Here is a 21,866-nt window from a genome sequence, read left to right as displayed (position 1 = left end):
GCCTTTGGTTAATCCAAAAAAGTATACCACCACTGTATATCAAGTTGATCCATTGAAATCAGTTGTATTGAAATGACTAACAAGAATTTAATTCCAATCGGATGTACTAAAATAATCTAGTGTTAGCGCTTTAGTCGCATTAGAAACATTCTTTAGTATATCTACAGTGAAAAGATGAGCAAATTTTATTGAATGATCTTTTTTATAAAAAATCTAACTCAGATAGTTACATATTCAAAATGCTTTCTGAAACTGGATGACTGCTCAAATTATTCGATGTGACTTCAGATGAAGGACTGCGGTTGGAGAATGTACCCAGTAAACATGCATCTGGCAGCGAACAATCAGGGAAGTAGATAATTTTATTATCCATAAACGATTCAGTAAAAGTTTTACCTAAACATGTGGAAGAGATAATACGCAGCGACTACACATATACAATAATTTTAAAAAATCTTGGTCCCAACATTAATATCCAAGCTTCTTTTAATAAAAGGTGGTGTGCTAAAATTGCAAACAAAATTTTTGATGGTTGGTAACCATTTTGTCCAGTTAATTTTAACATTGTAGGTAACAATGATAAATAAAGATAAGATAAATAACAACAATAACACAAAATACCAGCGTTTGGAGACCATTATGGAAAAATCTTGAAAACCAGTTTGTAAAAACTAAAAACCAAAATTATTTCAGAGCAGGGCGATCCTGGGTAGATATTAACTTTGATGTTCAACAAATTACAGACAAAATTCTAGCGCATAATTTAGGAAGAATTTAATTTTTATCGATTAACAAAGGCGTGCGACAGCGTGCCACTTTTTAAGCTTTGGACTGCAATAAAAAGACAAAATATCAGTCACAACATTGACTTGATCGAAATAATTTAGAAAAATTTTTGGGATTGATGATTTTAAGCAGATATCGCACTTTTTCACGTGTAAAACGGTACTGGTCTTCCGATGTGGATAAAAAAGTTTAGTTTGTGAAGAATGCAATGTCTAGAAATAGACTTCTTGAAATAAAGTGGAACATACATCTTGCAGCTAACGATCAGCTAGATAAACAAGACAAATTTGCATAAGTGCTTTCAATGATCCACCTGTTAAAGAAAAGTGTTTTAAAATATGGCGTTTTCAGTCAATACTTATCAATAGATAAACAAATGGTTCCATACTTTGGCTGTCATTCGGCAAAAATGTTTACTTATAAAGGTCGTGGCATATTATCGTGCACTTCCGTGGTTAATTGTCACAAAGCAATTAAAACACATGCATAAATGACAAAATAGCCTCGAAAATTATTTTTTTTAAATACTCTGTATCAAAATCAAACAAGTTCCTAAATAAACAACAAGGGAAAAACGACGGACATCTAATTCACATTATCCTTACCAACCGGTTACGGCTCGTTACGTAGCCGTCGGCATCAGTAAAATATTGTTTTCGAATATACTGAACGGAAACGTTAAGTGCCTGAAACGCTATGTTCCGGACAGTGTGCGTTGTTCATATTTAAAACCATTTAAATTATATTTTTCGGAAACTAAACGCTATGTGCTGGAAACGCAACGTGCACGATAATATTCCACGAACCTAAAAAGGAAGCTTGTTAGTTTCGGGTATCAAATGTGGTGCTTTGCATCTAGCAATGAGTGAAGCAATTGTTATCAGTCTTCTAAAAGTTATTGAAGAATGGAAAATAAGTCTGCACACAGGATATATTTTGATAATTTCTTTATCAGCTAGTTACTTTATTTGAAACAACAAGGATACTTTGCCACTAAAACAATACTTAAAAATAGGCTCCTAATTAGGCTGCTAAGTTGTCCGTTGGAGAATACAAAATCCATTAGGAAAAAAGATCGCAATACTATGGATCAAACTTATAAAATAAATATTGTACGTTGGAACGATATTTCTGTGGTTACAGTGGCATCCGATTATGATTCAGTAGACCCTGTTCGTCCTGTAAAATGATAAAATAGCAAGGTATAAATAGCTGTCTACCCCACAACTCAACATGATAGCTAAATATAATAAATACATAGGGGGAGTAGATTTACTTGACAATGTATTGGCTAATTATAGAATATAAAATTATAGAATATCTTCTTCTTACCATGCCTATCCGTTCCGGATGTTGGCGATCAACATAGCTATCCTAACTTTGCTTGCTGCTATTCTGAATAGTCCGGTTGTCGATGTATTAAACCACTTTCTCAGGTTTTGAAGCCAAAATATTCTTCTTCTCTCTGGTCCTCTCTTTCCAAACACCTTGCCCTGAAGAATGAGTTGCAACAAGCCGTATCTCTGTTCATTCCTCATAACATGGCCAAGATATTCTAGTTTGCGCTCTTTGATGGTGTTAATAATCTCGCATTCCTTGCCTATTCTACGTAGGACCTCAACATTAGTCACACCATCCACCCATGAAATTCTTAAAATACGTCTGTAACACCACATCTCGAATGCCTCGACTTTTTTTAAAGAAGCTACGGAAAGTGTCCAGGCCTCTACTCCGTATAATAACGTAGAAAATACATAGCATCTAATGAGAGAGATTTTGGTAGCAAGTGGTAAATCGTGACTTCTGAAAGAGACTTCATCATTATGAATGCCGATCTAGCTTTTCCTATGCGTTGTTTTATTTCACTGGAGTGATCCCATTGGCTGTTAATGTTGGTACCAAGGTATGTGTAGCTGTCCACTCTGTCAATTGGATGTTGGTTAACTAAAAGCTGTGTATTTAATATTTCGTGCTTACTGACTACCATATACTTTGTTTTCTTCGTATTAAGATCAAGTCCGTGTTCTCTACTTATATCTGATATACGCGACATTATTCTTTGCAAACCGTCCAGACTATCTGCAAAAACTACTGCATCGTCGGCATATCTAATGTTGTTTAGATGTATTCCGTTGACTAATACGCCTTCTTGTAGTTCGCCTAGCGCTTGCTCGAAGATATATTCAGAGTATATATTAAATAACACCGGGGACAGAATGCATCCTTGCCTTACTCCTCTATCTATGGAGACTGCCTCTGTCAATTGGTCATCCACTTTAATATTGGCTGTTTGGTTGTAATATAAATTATAGATGATTCTTAAGTCCCTATCATCTAACCCCACTTCTTTCAAGATGTTTATAAGTTTATCATGCTTTACTTTATCAAATGCCTTTTTGTAGTCGATAAAACAAGTATACACATCACAGTTAACATCCCTGCATCTTTGTATAAGCACTTGGACAGCGAATAGAGCCTCTCGGGTGCCTAAGGAATCGCGGAATCCAAACTGCGTCAATGATACTTGTTCTTCGCATTTTTTATATATTCTGCCGTGTATAACTTTTAAGAACGTTTTAAGTAAGTGGCTCATTAGGCTTATTGTTCTGTAGTCTTCGCATGTCTATTATAGAATATCCGTCGGAAAAATGATGGTGCCGTTATTTATAAACATGTTACACCCTGCTGTCGTTAATGCCTGGAAATTTTACAGAATTGTAGCTAAGTAAAATCTAATTTCGCAGTTAGATTTTAGGTCAGAACGGGTGCGAATCCTTGTTAATCTCAACCAAAGTAGCACACCATGTGTTAGAGGTCGTAGTTCTAATTCATCTTTACCATCTACCTCGCGTTTGGAAAATATGGGCCACATGATTGAACACAATACTGAAAACTGGAGAAGGCATTGTAGGCATATAAAAGTACAAGTGTTTTTATCTGTAAAAATTCTAATATATCATGGAATTTACATTGTTTCAAAGATTACCATAGGTGAAAATACAATATGTTTCTGTTATACGTGTAGCCCCAATGTTGCGTTAATGCAACGTTAAAAAATGGACGTATAAATTTTGTTTCCTTCATGTAGCTTTTGAATTATCTTGATTTGTGTTTAATTAAACTTAAATTTTATAAAAAAAATTGGTTTTATTATGTTTTCTACAAGTGGACCTAGATGGGTTAATGAAGTAAAATCTGTAGCAAACCCGTCAGCAAAATTTGTCAGGCTTTGGCTGCCAATACTAAACGAAGAAGTCAACAAGAACATAAGAATAGCGGATTAAAGGAAGTCGCAGACATATGATCTCTAAAACATATGCAACACAAACATTATAATCTACGTAAAGACATATTACACAAACATATAATATAAAAAACTACATCAAACTGTCAGAATTTGATATTGCGAGGTGAAAAACACCACCCTCAAATTATTTTCAACCAAAAGCAGGCTATTTCCTACAAGTTCAAGGCTGAGTAAGTCAACCATTAGTTTTAAAAAACATAACATATTAACAAATTGTTGGTTAAACATTCTCGCAGAATTTTTAAAATAATCTTTTCTTTGAAAACAATTTCGGGAGTGGAAATCGTAACGTTGAAGATAAGTTAAAAATGTAATATTGATTATACTAAAATATGGCTTAATCCCATGTAAATATAATATTTAACTTATTGAGTCCCTTTCAAATATATTTTTAAATTCAATATAATATAAACACATTCATAGATATTTTATTAAATTATAATAACTATAGCCTCCACGTTGGTGTTAAATTAAAACGTCGCTGAAAGTGTATGAGGGTTCACCAGCAAAAAGTTTTCTTATGCTACCTTAATTTCATAATAATGGGCCATATTTTAAAATTGGGTCAAAAACTTTTTACATTTTTTCAACTTATTGCCCACACTTTTAAGCTTGTTAATAATTTTGGACTCACCAGCATACGCTTCTCGTACTCCTCCTCCAGGACAGTCCCGTTGTAATACCGCCTTTCGGCCTTTATGTCTGGAAAATAGAATCCAGGTCTGCACACGCACTTGTAGCTTCCCCGCCGGAATCCTAATCCTGGAATTGGGACACACTGAAACAAAAAGAGGAGTTGGCAGTTATTCCGTTTTAATTTTCGGTCTATCTTTTATTTTCTCATGGGAGTAATTAAACGGCAATGAATAACAGTTCTGCCCTTCGCGATTTTCGTACTAATACACAGAATGAAATATTTCAATTTGAATATTTAAAGAAACAGGCAGAGCAATTGCGGAAAATGGATCTGGCTATATTTCCCTAAATTTTAGAAATATTTCAGGATTTAATTTTAAAATAAATGCTATTTATAGACTTAACTAACTAAAGCTAAATTATTAAATCAATTTCAAATATACAGTGGACGGATATTGACTAAATACCTTTTAATACAGTATACAATCAGTATGGTTAAGGGGTGGATAAAGGGCAAAAACAAAGGGTTGAATAATTACTTTTTGTTTAAATGTTAGTTAAAAATTTTATATTTCTCTTCGGTTGAATTATTTTGAATAGTATTATTTATTACCAATATTTATATTAATAAAAATGAACCGCCAAAATGTTTGTACGGGCATCACTTCAAAACGACTTCACCAAATTAGATAATTCTTTTTTTGTGTGTTTGTTATTATCAGGAGAAGGTTTAGGTAAAAGATAATTTTCAAAAAATTGTACTCAAAGACCTTTCTGTAATTTTACATCGCAATACAACTAATAGATCTCGTCATATTATGCCTAACAAAGGAAGCTATGATTAAAAAAATAAATAGAGAATTATTGAAGAAGTATTTTATGTCATCCTTTAATAAAATCACCTTTATTTTGACATATACGCATGCGCAGTTGTGCGGCCTTAAAACTGTGTTATAAAATAAACACCGATTTTATTTAAATTAAATACAGACCAGAGAACCATATTTATATATTACAAGCAAAAGTACAACGCAAAACGAGTACCACGAACGCGAAGAATTTCTTGGCTGAAAAATCTACGAACATGATTAAACAAGACAATCACAAATCTTTTCAGAGGAGCAGTGTGCAAACTACAGATTGTAATGATAGGCACTATAAAAAGAAGATTTATCTTTTCATTGTGGATGGACTTGGGTTACTATATAGACTAATCTCAATAGGCCAGGAGCAAAATTTTCAATTGTGTTGAAAGGATCTTGCATATGAATAACATTGCTTAGGAGTAGACTCAGTTGGTGCCAAAATTGAGAACAAATGTGGGTGAATGATTTTTGGTGAAATTTCTGGCAGGTTTAACCTTTTAAATGCCAACATTTCCATTTTGGGAACACAATAAAACATATGTTGGATTTAAAAATGATTTAAATAATATTACAAATATTGAAATAAATATGCTTTCTGTATGTCCCATTCTGGCTTTCTATTAGGTAGCTGAGATGTTTTTTTTACTTACATCATTGTTTCATCTAAAAAGCGCGTCAAATAACGTACACATTCATGTCGCTTTTTTGTGCTATAGTTGATATTTCCCCAACAGTGGTATTGACTTGGATTAGTCGCCACAAAATTGTTCGAAGAAAACAAGTAGTGTTTATAATAATATTGAGTTTTAGTTACGTTTCAGTGGAAAAGTGGATATTTTTTTGGCCCAAAAAGTTTTTATGGCAAGTAGGCGGCAGTAAAAGAAATATTGTTATTATTTCTCCTTATTCAGCCGATCAAGGTACTGAAAGCAACGAGGATACTATGGACGATCGGATGTTAGATATTCAAAGTAGACCAGACAAAGTAACCGGTGGAGTAGAAACTCATACTTAAGAATTTTCAGACAAGGATAAGGAAGAAAATATATCGATTCAAAGTAAATGGAAAAAGAGGAAGGTTGGAATTTAAGTTCAAGGTTTCACACCACCAAAAGTAGACGATAAACAGTTGAACAATGTCTACTGCAGAAGATATGCATATGAAGATTTACGATTTAATAGATTCTAGAAGAACATCATAAGAAAGATGCACTGTATGCCAAAAAAACAAGTTTTGAATGTATTACATGTTAAAACCATCTGCATATATTTTTTTGTTTTAATAAGTATCATACAGTTTTATTTTAATTTTTTTTAATTTTTTTATTATGTCAAGAATACAATATGTTTTTACTGCAATGCTATTACTTTTTTATATAGTTGTGACCTATAGATGCCAACGTTCCCAAAATGGGAACATATTTTTTCTCTCAAAACACAGTATTATATTTTTTTTTCGTAAAATAAAATGATACAAGATACTCCAATAACAAGTTTTTTTGAAGATATTTGTGATTATTTACAATTTTTAATGATTCGGCGTTTAAAGGGTTAAGGTCACATGATTTTAATGATTTCATTGCTGCATGCTCCCTGGTGCTTTTAACCTTCTTGACTCCAGGTTTAGATGTAGGTAAAGGTAAGATCGGTATTAATAAATGAGGAGCTATTCATGGTATTAACTTCTCCTTGACCTTTTTCTATAGTTAGATAGTTTAGATTATTTGCTGATTTTTCTTTGAAAGAAATTTGATCGGTTGGTAAGATTGCAACTGCAGGACATGATTTTAGGGGAGGGAAAAGCAATAGATTGACTGGTATTTGAATCAATTGAATTTGTTGTTGATTCCAGTTTACCGAAACAATTGGTAGCAAAACCTTTTGTCTTCGAGAGTTGTTTTAATTATATTGTTGTGGCACTGTTGGATGGTTAAGTGGTCACGTCGAAATCCGAATTGGTGTTGTGGTATAATTTCGTTTATTGGAACAACTTGATCGATTTTATGCAATAGTAGCCTTTCTAATACTTTTGACATTATTGGGAGTAGGCTTATAGGGTGATATGAATTTGCTTGCGTTACGGGCTCACCAGGTTTCAGAATAATAGTAACTTAAGCAAATTTCCATTGTATTCGAAAGTATTCGAAAATATCGAAGACGTAGTATGCTGTAATATGCTATATTATTGTTAATAATACTGTTTATAAATCAACTCTTAATTATTGCACAAAATTTGCTAATTTGTTGAGACAAAAGCAAACCCGACTTTTGGTGGCTTTTTCAGGACCAAACTCCGTGCAAATTGTTATTAATACTTTTTACAATAATTAACTATAAAGTCAACATGACCGTTTTTCTGTTAAATATCAGTTGAATTATTCTGTGTAATTTTAGTGACCTGTTTTTAATACCACCATATTTGTCTCTTCCATATAATTTTTCATATGGTACTTTAAACAAAGTTAAAAACTAAAGTTACTCTCAAGAACTAAAAAATCAATTTGTTTCATCATACAACACGCTGGCAATCTTTTCCGAAAGTTGTAAATAAATCACTTGCCTAACAATTCAGTTGTCGGCGTAATTTCACTTTCGAAAATATACCAACTTCTATAAGCATAACAAAATACGATAAATCTACTATCGCATATTTTGATGAGTTTTCAAAGGGTTTGTCATGAAAAATGTCGGTGAATGGAAAACTCGCTCCTGATATATATCCAGCACTTCATTCCTATGCCAGAAAATAAAAGACACATGCACAAATAATATATCGACGACGTGTGTTGACACACGAACAGATCCCTTTCACAGGAACGTTACTCCTGACTTGTCGAAGCTGTGTAAAAAAGAATCCAATAAAATACAGGACTACCAACTTTTTATAGTTTTGTCTATTTCTCTCTATATTTGTACTTACAATGATGAAAATTTTATATCAAGTGGAAGAAAGATATTGTTATTTATATTATTTTTTGCGATATTGAACAGAAACCAACCGCAGGATTGTTTTAGGCGTTACTTATTAGTTATTTATAAAAATCAATCAAAAAATAAAATAAAGTGGTCGACAAAGGAGCTTTAGAACATATTCTTAGGTTACCAATCAGACAGATATAACTATTATCTTTTAGTGGACTGGTATTTAGTTTACCAAGAAAGATTCTCATCTGCATTCTACATTTCTCAGGTTCCAGCGTATATAAGGGATAGCTGATGACAAATCTTTCAAGATGTACAGCTGATTTTGCCTTGTGTTTTTAAACAATCTTAAAGAGTGAAAACTTTATTTTTGCTTATAAAATGTTACTTCTACATTTTAAAGAAAGATGGTTCAAATAAAGGTTGTAAATCTTGAAAGCTTCTTTAAGTTGCTTTCTATTTCTAATTCATTTCAGATACTTTCATCTTATTCTGCTGAATCTTCTTTACAGGCCACACTTCACCGGCGGATACCAACGCAGGTCTCACCACACTCTTGTATATCTTTCCTTTCAGTACTTACCCGATTTTCGATCACTAGCCGACATCTAGGGCGGAAGTGTTCTGACAGGGCTGTCCGGTAGCGGGCTCATCATCGTTATAATCGCTAGAATGCCTTCCATTTGAACTTATGTTAAGGTTTCTATAATACAGACGTGTCGTTTTATAATTTGAGGGAAAGGTAGGGATGTTTTTGAGGTTGGTAAAAGGGGGTGTTTTTATCTAAAGTAAACTTTGGTAATTTTTTTTGCCGTTACATCTTACAACTAAAAAATTACTTTTAATAATAATTTGTGAAAAGTATATGGACTGAAGAATATGGCAGCTAATGTGGCGTTCAGTTATTTGGCGGCGTTAGATATATTGTAATCTGTTTTCATGACTTTGTCTCCCATTTTCGGTGTCCACTTTCTGTGACGTAGATTAAAGTTGTGACTATGTGATGTGACTGCTTTGGCCAGATTGATTTTTAATAATTCTAATGTTTCTCTTATTCATTCCACTTTTATGTTGGTGGAATTGTGTCAGTAAGATTAGGTGCCTCTATAATCTTATTAGAGTACCTATGTTCATTTCGTGACCGAAATTTAAAAATGCTGTGAAGAATCTAGTGGAAACATGTTTTGCTAAGGTAATTGCAAAAGTTCTGAGGTGTATGTGTCCCATTTCTTGTGGTTGTTGTCGTTAAATTGGGCTATCATTGTCTGGGCTACTCTGTTTGTTCTTTTTACTCGGTTATTCTGTAATGAAGAGAGCGGAATTTTGTATTTGTTGCTGTTGAATTTTTTTAGCAGTCTTCTGACTTCTCTGTTTTTGTACGAAGTGTCATTATCTGGTATGAGTTTGGTCGGAGATTTGAATTTCATTATTACTTTATCTTTTAGCGCTTAGCATACAACGCTGGATGTGGCACGTCATATGGCAACAATTTTTACCCATTTGAAAAAAGTGTCTTGTAAAATTATAGCATAGACGTTACCTTTACTTGACTTGTATTTGTATTTCTTTGTAATATAAGAAAATATTTTACCCTTTTTAGAGGTTTTAAGATCTGTTAAGTTTATGATTCTGTGTTAATTATTTCTTCTTGACATAAATCGACGTTACTCAGTTTTGTTAATCGCATTATTACTGTTTTGACTTTTTCTTTCCCTTTCTTTGTTCTTTTCGTGCAGTGGATGTTGCGAAGCTAAAGTTTGCTTCTTTCGTTCCAATTCTCTAACTACTTCTGTTCAGATATCAGTTGTAGTGATACCTATAATAAGGTATAACTTATTAATGGGTGTGGATCTTAAACATCTACTCATGATTCTTGCTGACCCATTGATAGCTAGGCGTCTAACGTAGGCTGATGCTTCCTATACTGACATGGCATATTCGGTAGCAGAAGTGTAAAGTGGAGGCATTATTGCGAGCAATATTGTTTCTTTAAATTTTAGTACAGAATATTTAGTTTCTGGAAGTGTGCCTGTTACGACGGTGAAAGAAGCACATCTGAGTTTTTCTAGGGTTTGACTTAAGATTGTTTTATTTTTAGTATGGTGTCATTACAACGTTGTCTAGAAAACTTCATATGTTGGCAAATAGCACTTGAGCAGGCTGGATTTGTAAAGGGCAGAGGTAATAGAGAACAAATCCTTAATGTAAGGAACATAGAACAATCCAGAGAATATCAAATCCCAATATTTATGTTTTGTTGACTACAAAGGCCTTTATTAATATTAGGTGGGACAAACTATGACGACAATGGGTGTACCCAAACACATGATTCATCTTATTAACAAACTGAAGCAAGATAATCTGGCATATATTCGAATAGACGGATCCCTATCTGACTAACTCTCGTTGGAGAAGGAAGTACGACAAGGATGCGTTCTATCTTCCTCAATATTTACCGTGTATACAGAATTTATAATGCGCAGAGTTTGGGATGGTTTTGGAGGGAGGACTAAACCTAGCCGATGTCAAGATATCTAACTTGCATTTTACAGACTAACATTCCTTGACTTTACTTCAGAAAAAATTCCTATTTTATTACAAAACGAGAGGTAAAAGGTGCTGAGTTTGGAATCATGGCTAACTACAACAAAACGAAAATCATGGTAATTGATCGCCAACAATACTTTCCTGAAACCTGAACTATTGCGGGGTGTGCGTTAATCGCTTCTGTGATATATCTTGGAGTTCTATTTAACAACGCACACAGTTGACCCCGAAATTCGAAGACGCATACAACTTGCAAGGGCAGCAATGACTGAACTAAATGGGGTATGGAGTGATCGTCTCCTTACTATGAGAAGCAAAAAGAGACTCGTTTCAACTCTTTTCTTTTTCATATGTCACTATGTATGCGAGACATGGACAGCCAAAGAATCAAATAGACGACGTATATACGCTTTTAAAACGTGGACATGAAGACGACTGCTTCAAATTACATGGACGGCTCGCCGCACAAATGTCTGTTGTAGATGAAAAAACCCAATCGACAGATCTTCACAGCGATGGACAGACATTACGAAAAAGCTTCTTACAAACAGTATCCTGAGGCAGTACATGTAACAGATAACCGCGAACAGTGGAGAAATCTCAGTAATTAAACTATCCGAGCTGCTGAATCTCAATGATGAACCACAATATATGTGCGAATATGTTAATGACTAATATGATGATGTTGTCATTATGTTTAAGGCTTCAGTTAATTTTATTTCTACTTTGGCAAAAGTTTTGATTGTGCAACAATAGCTGTACAGTTTGCATATATGAAAATTTTAATATCTACTGGTATAGCTCATTACGCTGAGCTGAGCGAAACTGTTCTTCTGTGTTTTATATCTTATATTTTTACTATTAAGAGAACATTGTTATGTCATTAAACTTAATAGCTACATTGACTTTTATTTGGACCTGTAACTGATTCTCCGTTACCCTTGACGCTTGTTTTAGTCCCAAAATTACACAGTATTAATCCTTAATTAGTTTTTAAAAATAATGAGAATGATTCTACAAAATGAATTAAATAAACAAGAAGAATTAATATAGATATGATATTTAAAGCATTTAGACTTACTGTAGTAAATAATCAATCTAAAGTATTTTTATTATTTCTGGACTCGAAACCCAACATAACAATTCTTCATATTGAAGACGGGAAAGAACAAAGTCATTTCCTTAGCTTTAATACCAATAATATAGAGTATACCGTTTATACTCCCTTTTGCATGGCAATACGCTAGTAAATCTACTGCATTTCTGCATAAATTGAAATATCTTTCGTTTTATTTTGTAGGTAGATTACGAATGTGAAAGCGTAGTCGTATAAAAATGAAGTATAATAAAACAAAAACGTATATTATATAAAGCAATAATCAAAATTTGTATATAAGAAAGTCAAAAAGTTTAAATTATTTTGTCCATTTTTATTACGGAGATATATATTATGAAAAACAAAAATATTTACATATAGGCAGTTAGTGGTACCTAAATATCTATATATATATATATATATATATATATATATATATATATATATATATATATAGAGCTTTGAGGTTTATTGGAATTTGCAGCGGTGAAATAAGTGTACTCTTTTAATTAAGTTTCAAGCTTTCGAAAATGTTTATTTTCATCATCAGGAAAAACTGAAATAAAGTGATACAGTACTTCTTCTTATTTTCTTTGTCTTATGTAGTACTAGTAGTACTACTACTATTACACCTCAAAATTTACCAAAGGTTGTATTTAAGTTGAAAAACAAAATTATATAATGAGAACTATAATAAATAACGAAACCTGAAAACTTAACAATGAATCAGTTGTTGAAACATCATTGGATTGTGAATGTGTATCCAAATATAATAGGTAGGAGTAAATAGTACTTAACTGATTAATGTCACTCCTTTTGTTCATTGCGTTTGAATTTTGAGCAATGAGTGCCATTTCTAAGAAAAATCTTTTTTTGTAATTGGATTCAGTAGCTAAAACTTTGACTGATTCATAATTCATTATATGATGTTCTTTATTAACATGTTCTGCAAGGGCAGATATTTCCGGATATAGCCTGCTGTCGCTACGATGACTGATTAAGCGACTACCTAGGCTGCGTGTGGTTTGTCCCACATACAGTGGGTGGCCAAATTATTAGGGACACTACATATATTTTTGTATTTTCTACTAAATGGTTTTTAGACCAAAAAAATTGGTGTTCATATCTGTATTATATTTGGCAGTTCTTCTGGTATGATTATTAAGATTTTTGATAAGCGGCAACACTGGTAGACTGCTTATGTATGAAATGAAATCATAATTGCTGTTGCATCTCAGTTGGTCATCGGCTGTTATGGCAGTGAGGCTTAAAAATATTTGCAAGTTGTTTAAAACTGTTTTAAAGTGTTTCTGCCAGGTTTTCGTGTGAGATAATATAATAAACAGGTAAGTAATATTTGTTATTTAGTCATCTTTTCTGCCTTTAATGACACGATTTTATTTAAAAACATTGTTCAAAATCAAAATTATTTTTTTAGTATGGGAAAAATTGCAGACTTGTCTCCAGGGAAAATTAGACAAATATAAACGATGTTACTGCACTCTACACTTTCCCAAAGAATAGCAGCAACTAACTACTGCAGGTGTTTCAAGGTCTGTGGAAAATCGCATTTAAATAAAAATTGATTCAAACGAGGTATTGGAACCGGGCCGTGTTGGAAAATGTGACAAGAAAAGGATCACTAATCCTCGTACAGACCGTAAAATCAGGGACATTTGTCTCAAAAATCGTAAAAAGAGTGTGGCACATCTGACTACGATGATAAATACCGAATGAATTAATGTTTCCAGAAGAACAGTCCGACAAAGACTGGCCGAAGAGAATCTGATAGGACGCCGGCCTATGAAAAAACCACGGCTCACCGAAGCCACGAAGAGAAAGATACTCAAATGGATCAAGCAGCACCGAAGTATGACCGCTGAAGACTGGAGTCGAGTAAGTACAACTTTTTTTAACGAATGAAGTTCGTGAACAGCGAATATTTTCATTTTTTCAGGTATACTTCTCCAACGAATTAACATTCCAGATTTTGGTGGTCAAAAGTGCGTTCGTCCGACGACGTCCTGCGGAGCAATTCCAACAAGATTGCATTGTGGAGAGGGTTAAATATCCGGTTAGTGTCATGGTGTGGTCTGTAATCTCGGCAAAGGCTATGGGACGCTTATACATCGTGGAAGGGAGAATGAGACAGGACCAGTATAAGCGAATACTTGAAACTGGGCTACGTCTCCAGCTCAAAGAATTATTCCCTGGTTAAAAAAATTACATTTTTATGTACCATTCTGCACCGTGCTACAAAGCTAGAAGTGTAACTGCATTTCTGTCCAAAGAAAATATTGCAGTTCTGCCCTGGCCGGGAAACTCTCCTGACATGAACCCCATAGAGAGTATGTGAGAGTTAACCAAACGGGAGATCGCCAAAGATGTTACTAAAACGAAGCGGCAGTTGATTGAAGCTCTTATTAAAGAATGGCATCATAACCCAAAATTAAAACACCATGCAGAAGTTTGTATTCAGAGCATGCCCCGACGTGTAGAAGCTGTAATTGCAGCAAAGGGTGGCATCACTAAATATTGAAATTAGTGATTTTATGTAACAATTTTTTTTGCGAAAAAAATAAATAGTTTTACTAACAGAATTCATTGTTTTTGTGACCTTAATACCACACTCTTTTTAACAAAAAATAGATGCAAGTCTTAAAGCTAACAACTTGCTAAAAAAATCAGTTAAACTAGAAAATTAAGAAATCATCTTACTGTCCCTAATAATTTGGCCAACCACTGTATACCAAATTACAGTTATTACAAGGAATCTGGTAGACTACGTTGGAACAATCTTTGATATCACTTTTATCTTTAACCTCAGAATATATAGATCTTGCAGTTTGAGCAATTGGTATTTTGTTCTCCGCTTGTGACAATAATTTGCACCTCATCATTTTGGCGTACTATGTTCGGAGTCAAACTGAATAAAATCTTGGTGACTAGGTGTTTTGGGTATGAATTGTCGATGAAAAGGTTAAACAGGATTCTCAGGTTCTTCTGAGGGAAAGAAGGATCACTGATCGCTATAATTGTAGCCTTCATTTGCTTGAGCAAATTGATTTTTATTGAATGTCTATGATATGACCAATAGTTGAGGAAACGTCCAGAAATATGCGGTTTTCTATGCCAGTCGATTATCAGAGAGTTGTTCTGGGTTCTGATGAACCGGGTATCAAGAAAGGAGACTGAGCATAGAAAAACGCATAGTTACAATTAAACAATAAAAGAAACGTTAGAAGAATGATATTTCTTTGATGAATTATACAGGTTAGTTGTTATTAAGGTGAATGTTGGCTATTTTGAATATTTATAAATTTTGTTCAATATACTACAATATATGTTACTTAACTGTCCAGTGTCGGTTTTATAATTTAAAGTGTTTTAAAAAATTATAAAAAAACACTTTTTTACACTAACAGTTTTTTTTTAAATTGAATGATGGTTTAGAAAATTATTTTAAAATTTTTAATACTGTCCCTTACGTATAAAACTTAACATCACATCATTTGCGCTAAATGAAAACAAAAATATATCTCCACAAATTCTGCGTTTCACTAATTAGTTAATTAAAGTAATGTTTCCGCTATATACAACCGACATTGTTTTTCAGTTTACTTCGCATAACATTCATCATCATTTTGACACAGAATTTAGGGTACAATACCATTAATATTTCAGGGATCAGGGAAATCTTCAAACTTCGTATGAAATATTTTTTGGTAAAATCATTTCTCTTTCTTAAAATTTATAATCTGCACTGTTGTGAAGCAGGGTGGTTTTAGGGGATATTTATATTTTAAGAACTTTGTAGATGATTGAGTTCTAAAAGAATATGTTTAAAATTTATTTTTGGCGTTTTCGCTATGTATTATCTAGCTTATATTAGAAAATTGTATACTATTGTAAAAAGAAATATTGTTTTAGGTTTATAAAAATAAAACATCATAAACAAATAAAAGAACATAATGTGTATGGCATTAATATTTTTTGAAGTACCTATTATTACTAAATTAATACTTACTAATAGGCCTTTCATCAAAAAATAATATCAGCCATTTTTGTCGTACCGTTTATTGTAAAAAGCATGTTAGGTTATGCTGGTAATAAAATAACAATAAAGTACCTGAGAACACATAATAACACATTCAAATTTCAATACATCGAAGCCGTAGATAAGTAATATAGAAATATTCCAGAAATTTCAGAATAAAGTATTGAGAAACATTGTGAATGCTTCTTGGTAAGTGAGAAACAACGGCCTTCACAAGGACCTAAATATGGAAACTGTGGCTACAATTATCAAGGAGACGGCTAAAAATCATGAAAAGCGACTCCATAGCTATGTGAATGTTAGCTATGCGAAGCCCTTGAAATGAGTTTAACAGGTTAACCCTTAACTATCATGGCCAAAAATAGTAACATTTGTACCATGGCAGGGTCAAATTTGACCCCCCATTGTTTTTTGTATCAAAAAATATTCTTTTTTTAACTTGTTTAACTTTAACTTTATTTAAAAAAAACTTTTGTATTCAGTCAAATTAACATAGCTATGCACTTTCTCGAATTATAAGAAAAATAATAACAATGTGCAGTTTTTTTATATCCAATGGTGAAATCTAGGTATCATATCTCCTACCTAAAATAAAAAAAATCGATTTAGATTTCGTATCTCAAAAATGACAAGCATGATTTTACCTTAATTTTCAACACAGCTTATGCATAACGTCTGTATGCGGGAATGATTTTTGCAAATAAAATCTCGACATTTATCGCACCATGAGCTTTCTTTCTTTAGGTTTTTGGAATATGGACATATTTTACACCTTCCCCTATTTTTTCGTCGTTGTGGCTCTGGATTTGAGGCAGGCATTGGTTCCTGAAGTCCGAAAACTTTAAAAATGGCACTACGAATTTCTCTCGGTAAACAAATTTGCTGAGCTCTACGAGTTAAATGGGCCTTAATAAGTTCTTGACCTAAAGTGGTTAGAAACAATCTTCTTTCCATTATTTGATTTTGCTGAACTCCATTAAAAATTACGTTAGCATTTAATCCTGCAATGTCCAAAATGCGAAACCATATTACTTAAGGCCATCTATGAGTTCTTCTGCCAGTTTTATAGCATGCACATTTCTTATCCAATGAATCCACCCCACCTTTTGTCTCGTTGTAAAAATTTATAATCTCTGGCTTTCCATTAACCATTGTATTGGAATAATGCATAGTTGACACTAACAACACTGCACGATTTTTCGTACGAACAAAAGATACAAGGCTCTCGCTTCCTGTAAAACCAAATAAGGCAGAATTAGGTGGCCTGTTTTTTGGGGTTGAAATTCAGCAGGAACCTCTCTTTTATTTCTTTTTAGAGTTCCAACATATGAAATTTTATGGCTTCTCAGTTCTTTTATGAGCTCAATGGACGAAAACCAATTATCTGCTGTTATGTTTCTATTTGTACCAGAAATTGGTGGAATAAGTGTCAAAACATCTAGAGTGGGGATGGATAACTTTTTTGGATTTGCTCTGCGTGTATCTTTTCCAGTATATATAAAACCATTTAGCAAATAATGTGTCTTAGAGTCTACTAAACACTGCATTTTCAGACCGTATTTGTCTGGCTTATTTTTGAGATACATCCTGAATTGGCACCTTCCTCTAAATGCAATAAGCATTTCATCTATTGTGAGATATTCACCACAGCTAAAATTGGACTGGCAATTAATTATAAACATATTAAAAATATTCGATATAGCTGCCAGTTTATCTCCGTGCGCAATACGTTCTTGTCTAGTAGCTGGGTCGTCAAAACAAAGGCTTCCAAGCAAAAAATAAAATCGGTTTAGTTATTCGTTCATTGGTTTTCTCAAGAATTTCTTGCAATATATCGTGGCTAATAATACATTCCCAAGCATCAACTGGTTTCTCTGGCATACTAGCTCGAGCTTTTCCAATAACACCAGGTAAATGACTAATTAAATTATGATTACGTGTACGAGAAAAGGTAGGAGAAGTTTTAGACCACTTGTACCTATTTTTGCCATAAAACACATCCCTTGAGTCAGCTATATCACTTTCTTCACCCGAATATTCACTACCAGTTTCGGAATTATTAATTTGCCAATTTTTTTCGTCATCATCGTCCCATTCCCCTTCACTGTCTGTTTCGTGATCACTGTGTTCACTAGCCTGGTCTAAAAACTCACTGTCACTATCTAGTCCATTGTCCATAATTTTTTGTCCCTCCTCTTCAAGTTCTTTCTGTGTCAGAGGACGTTTATTGCGACTACACCCCGCCATTTCAAATTACCCGTTAATTGCACTAGAAACACTTATACCATAAGCGGGTCAAAATTGACCCTATGCGTGCCTAACTCTGCAGTAGTAACAGATAAACTAACGGAATTTTCGTAGATCGATAAATCACCTACCGGTCGAAGATTAGCAGAAAGCGGGCAATGCTCAATCTATGTTTCGGTAGCGAAACTTGGCATTAAAAACGCGGGGGGTCAATTTTGACCCCGCCATGGTACTTAAGGGTTAAGTGCCACCATATTGAAAATTTTTTTTATTAGCCGATCACTTTTTTTTTAAGTATTTCTCTTTAAACCAAGTAAATTTCTCATAAACCAAGGCGCCGTCGCCGTGGTTTACGTTTTTCTTGTCAGTTTTTAGATAAGAGCGGTACAATGCAGTCCTACGAGAAAGAGCAACAAAAACTGGAAAAATATTGGCAAGAAATTCTGTCAGATGAAGAATCGGATGAGTTTGGTGACACGTATCTCTCGAACGAGTACCAACCAACTGATTCTACTGACAGTGAAAATGAATGAATCGAGTACTCCGGAACAGAATAAAAAAAGAAAACGTGTGGCCGAAAATATCAAACCGTTGGGACTCAGAAGTCCCCGAACAGCAAATTTTAGAAGAACCAATAGTATCCAATGCAATGAATGAAGCTATTGTCTGAGGGCCGGCCAACAACGAAAATTTACAGAAATTTACATTTGAGGAGTATACTTATGCAGGTTTTCATACACAATTATACGAAAACTTTTACAACAAATCGCCCTTTCAATTCTACGAATATTTTGTAGACGATGGTCTTTTATCCATGATGGTAAATATTTAATTTATTTTGTTCAATTGTACAGCTAGAATTGGCGCCACTGAAGCCAGCGCACCTAGAGATAAGCCATCAAAATGTTCATATTCTTGGTTAAAAGGAGGTGATTTTCAAAATCGTCTGGATACTCTTCCAACACCAAATTTTTCTGATTATGAGAATTTAACACCTGTTGAATTGTTCGAGTTATTCTGGGATAGCCCGTTATTCCAATACTTAGAGTCAGAAACTAAAAAATATGTTCTTTTCAAAAATGTTGCCGACCCACATATCTCACTTGAAATACTGAAATGCTTTATTGGCATTTTGATTCTTAGTGGATACAATCCAAAATCAGAAAAGAGATATTACTGGGATTCAAAACCAGACATGAAGCATCGTTTTGTTAACAATTCAATGAGGCGTAATCGATTCGAGCAAATTATGCAATTTGTTAAGCAAATTATGCAACATTGGTCAGACAATAATAGCATAAACCCAAAGGATAAAGCATAGAAAGTCCGTCTCCTTATGGATTATTTACAAAATAAGTTTATAAAGAACTTCGTGCCAGAAGAAGAAATATGCTATGACAAATCTATGGTTAGATAACATGGAAAGTATTCTTGTAAACAGTTCATAAGGGGAAAGCCAATCAGATTTGGATTTAAAATGTGGTCTCTAATCACAAAAGACGGTTATCTAATTAATTTTGATATATATCAGGGAAATAACAGAAAATCCAGCGAAGTAGATGAAAAATTATATGGAAAAGCTACTGCTTCACTGCTAAACATGTTGCGTGAGTTACCCACCAATAAGAGGAATCTACCATATAAACTCTTTGTTTACCAGTGTTAACCTACTGTCCAATATGCGAGAAAATGGTATTTGGTGCACTGGTACCATTCGTGAAAATCGTTTACCTAAGGGTATACCTTTACCCTCAAAAATGATTTTCAAAAACAGACACATCAAGGTGATTGTAGTGGCATTATTGAACGTAAAAACGGTATAATTTTTGTACGTTGGTCCGACAATAATATTGTTACTGCTGTTTCTACCTCTTATGGCATTCAACCCATGACACATGGTTTTCTCAGAAAGAGAAGAAAATTATTCAAGTACTTCGTCTGTGTCTCATAGGAAAATATAACTTATCGATGGGAGGGACGGACTTGATGGATCAAAATATAGGAAGGTACAGGATTGGTATTAGATCCAAAAAATGGTGGTGGCCATTATTTACATTTTTACTAGAAGCATATTGGAAAACGCTTGGCATATTTATAAAAAGACCGGCAATTCTATAAAATAAATCGATTTTCGCATAGATATAGCCACCTCATATCTTATGAAGTATGGTACAGAAGCTAAAGGTGCAGGTCGACCAAAACCCTCAATTTCAAGCAGTCTCGGTAGTCGAACCAGCGACACCATCAGACTTGACAGAAAAGATCACATCTTCATATATATTCCAAACAAGAAAAGACGACGGTGCGCGTTTGAAAATTGTACTTCTGTTGTTAGAACCATGTGTAGAAAGTGTGATTTGGAGTTGTGCATTGATTGTAACGAGCAGTTTCATACAAGATAATTCTCTATACATATGTAAAACATATTTTTTGTTTAAATATAGAATTTAATAAAGATTTCGCAATTTTTCTTATTTTGCGCCCTGTATGTCCTAGAGTGACATATATGTCACACCTAATAACTTTGTTAATTTTTTCATTGAAAATAAGATCAGAAACTCGACTAGAGGACTCATACGAACAATAAATTACCATAAAATATATCATTTCTCAAAAATTTAATAATTCAGGATACTAAGGGTTAAGTTGGCTTTCCCTCAAGGTAGCATTATTAGTCCGTTTTTTAATTGAAGAAACATAACAAATTATTAAAATAAATGGAGTTAAATACAAAATTTTCAAGACAGAAAATAATTAGTCAGCTAAGACAAAGAAAGCTTTTCAAAGAATAGGTAGACATACAGTTAAGTATAAAAATTATACTTATGAACAAAAATAAAAAAGTAAAGGAAAACATCGAAGTTATATGGGATATATTTAAAAATACAGTTGTGTATAAACTTAACTATATAACAAATAATGAAGTACTGCATATTATGGGAATAAGACGCCTAGTAAAAAACAAAAACGTGTAAAGATACTAATAGGCAAATTGGAAAACAAATAATATCTGCAAAGAAAGAATGGATCTCGATTACAATTTTTTTCCATGACTTTATATCTTTTTGATTCTGTTTTCTCCCTTATTGTAAATTTTAGAACTGTTATTCTGATTTATTATTCTCCTGGGAAATTTCCTCCTGATACGGTCTTAATCTCACGACAAAATTTCAGTCAATTTCTATACGAAATTTCCTTGTTTTCTGTCTTTTTTTATATATTCTCATCACAAATAAATGATCTCAATCATATATTTCTAAAAAACTAAAGATTATTGTTTGGGGAATTAATTAATCTTTCATTTTATGAGTCTCTTCCCCTACGCATCAACTGTTGCGTAAACTGATGACATATACTTCCTCGTAAGAAATCGAATAAAAATAAAGCGTTTGATACAAATAT

General features: G+C 33.4%; 1 protein-coding gene across 2 annotated transcripts in view; it reads right to left on the bottom strand.

Annotated features, from left to right (window-relative positions):
* Window positions 1–21,866, bottom strand: part of LOC140452001 (probable G-protein coupled receptor CG31760) — a 1,472,120-nt gene that overhangs the window by 843,620 nt on the left and 606,634 nt on the right. For both annotated transcript variants that reach the window (XM_072546009.1, XM_072546010.1), the window contains exon 4: window positions 4,728–4,871. In XM_072546009.1, the coding sequence (XP_072402110.1) occupies window positions 4,728–4,871 (144 nt within the window). The remainder of the gene's footprint in view (window positions 1–4,727; window positions 4,872–21,866) is intronic.

Source organism: Diabrotica undecimpunctata, chromosome 10, assembly GCF_040954645.1.
Source record: "Diabrotica undecimpunctata isolate CICGRU chromosome 10, icDiaUnde3, whole genome shotgun sequence".
Lineage (NCBI taxonomy): Eukaryota > Metazoa > Arthropoda > Insecta > Coleoptera > Chrysomelidae > Diabrotica > Diabrotica undecimpunctata.
The sequence above is the reverse complement of the archived record's forward strand: the minus strand, read 5'-3'. Positions and strand labels throughout refer to the sequence as shown.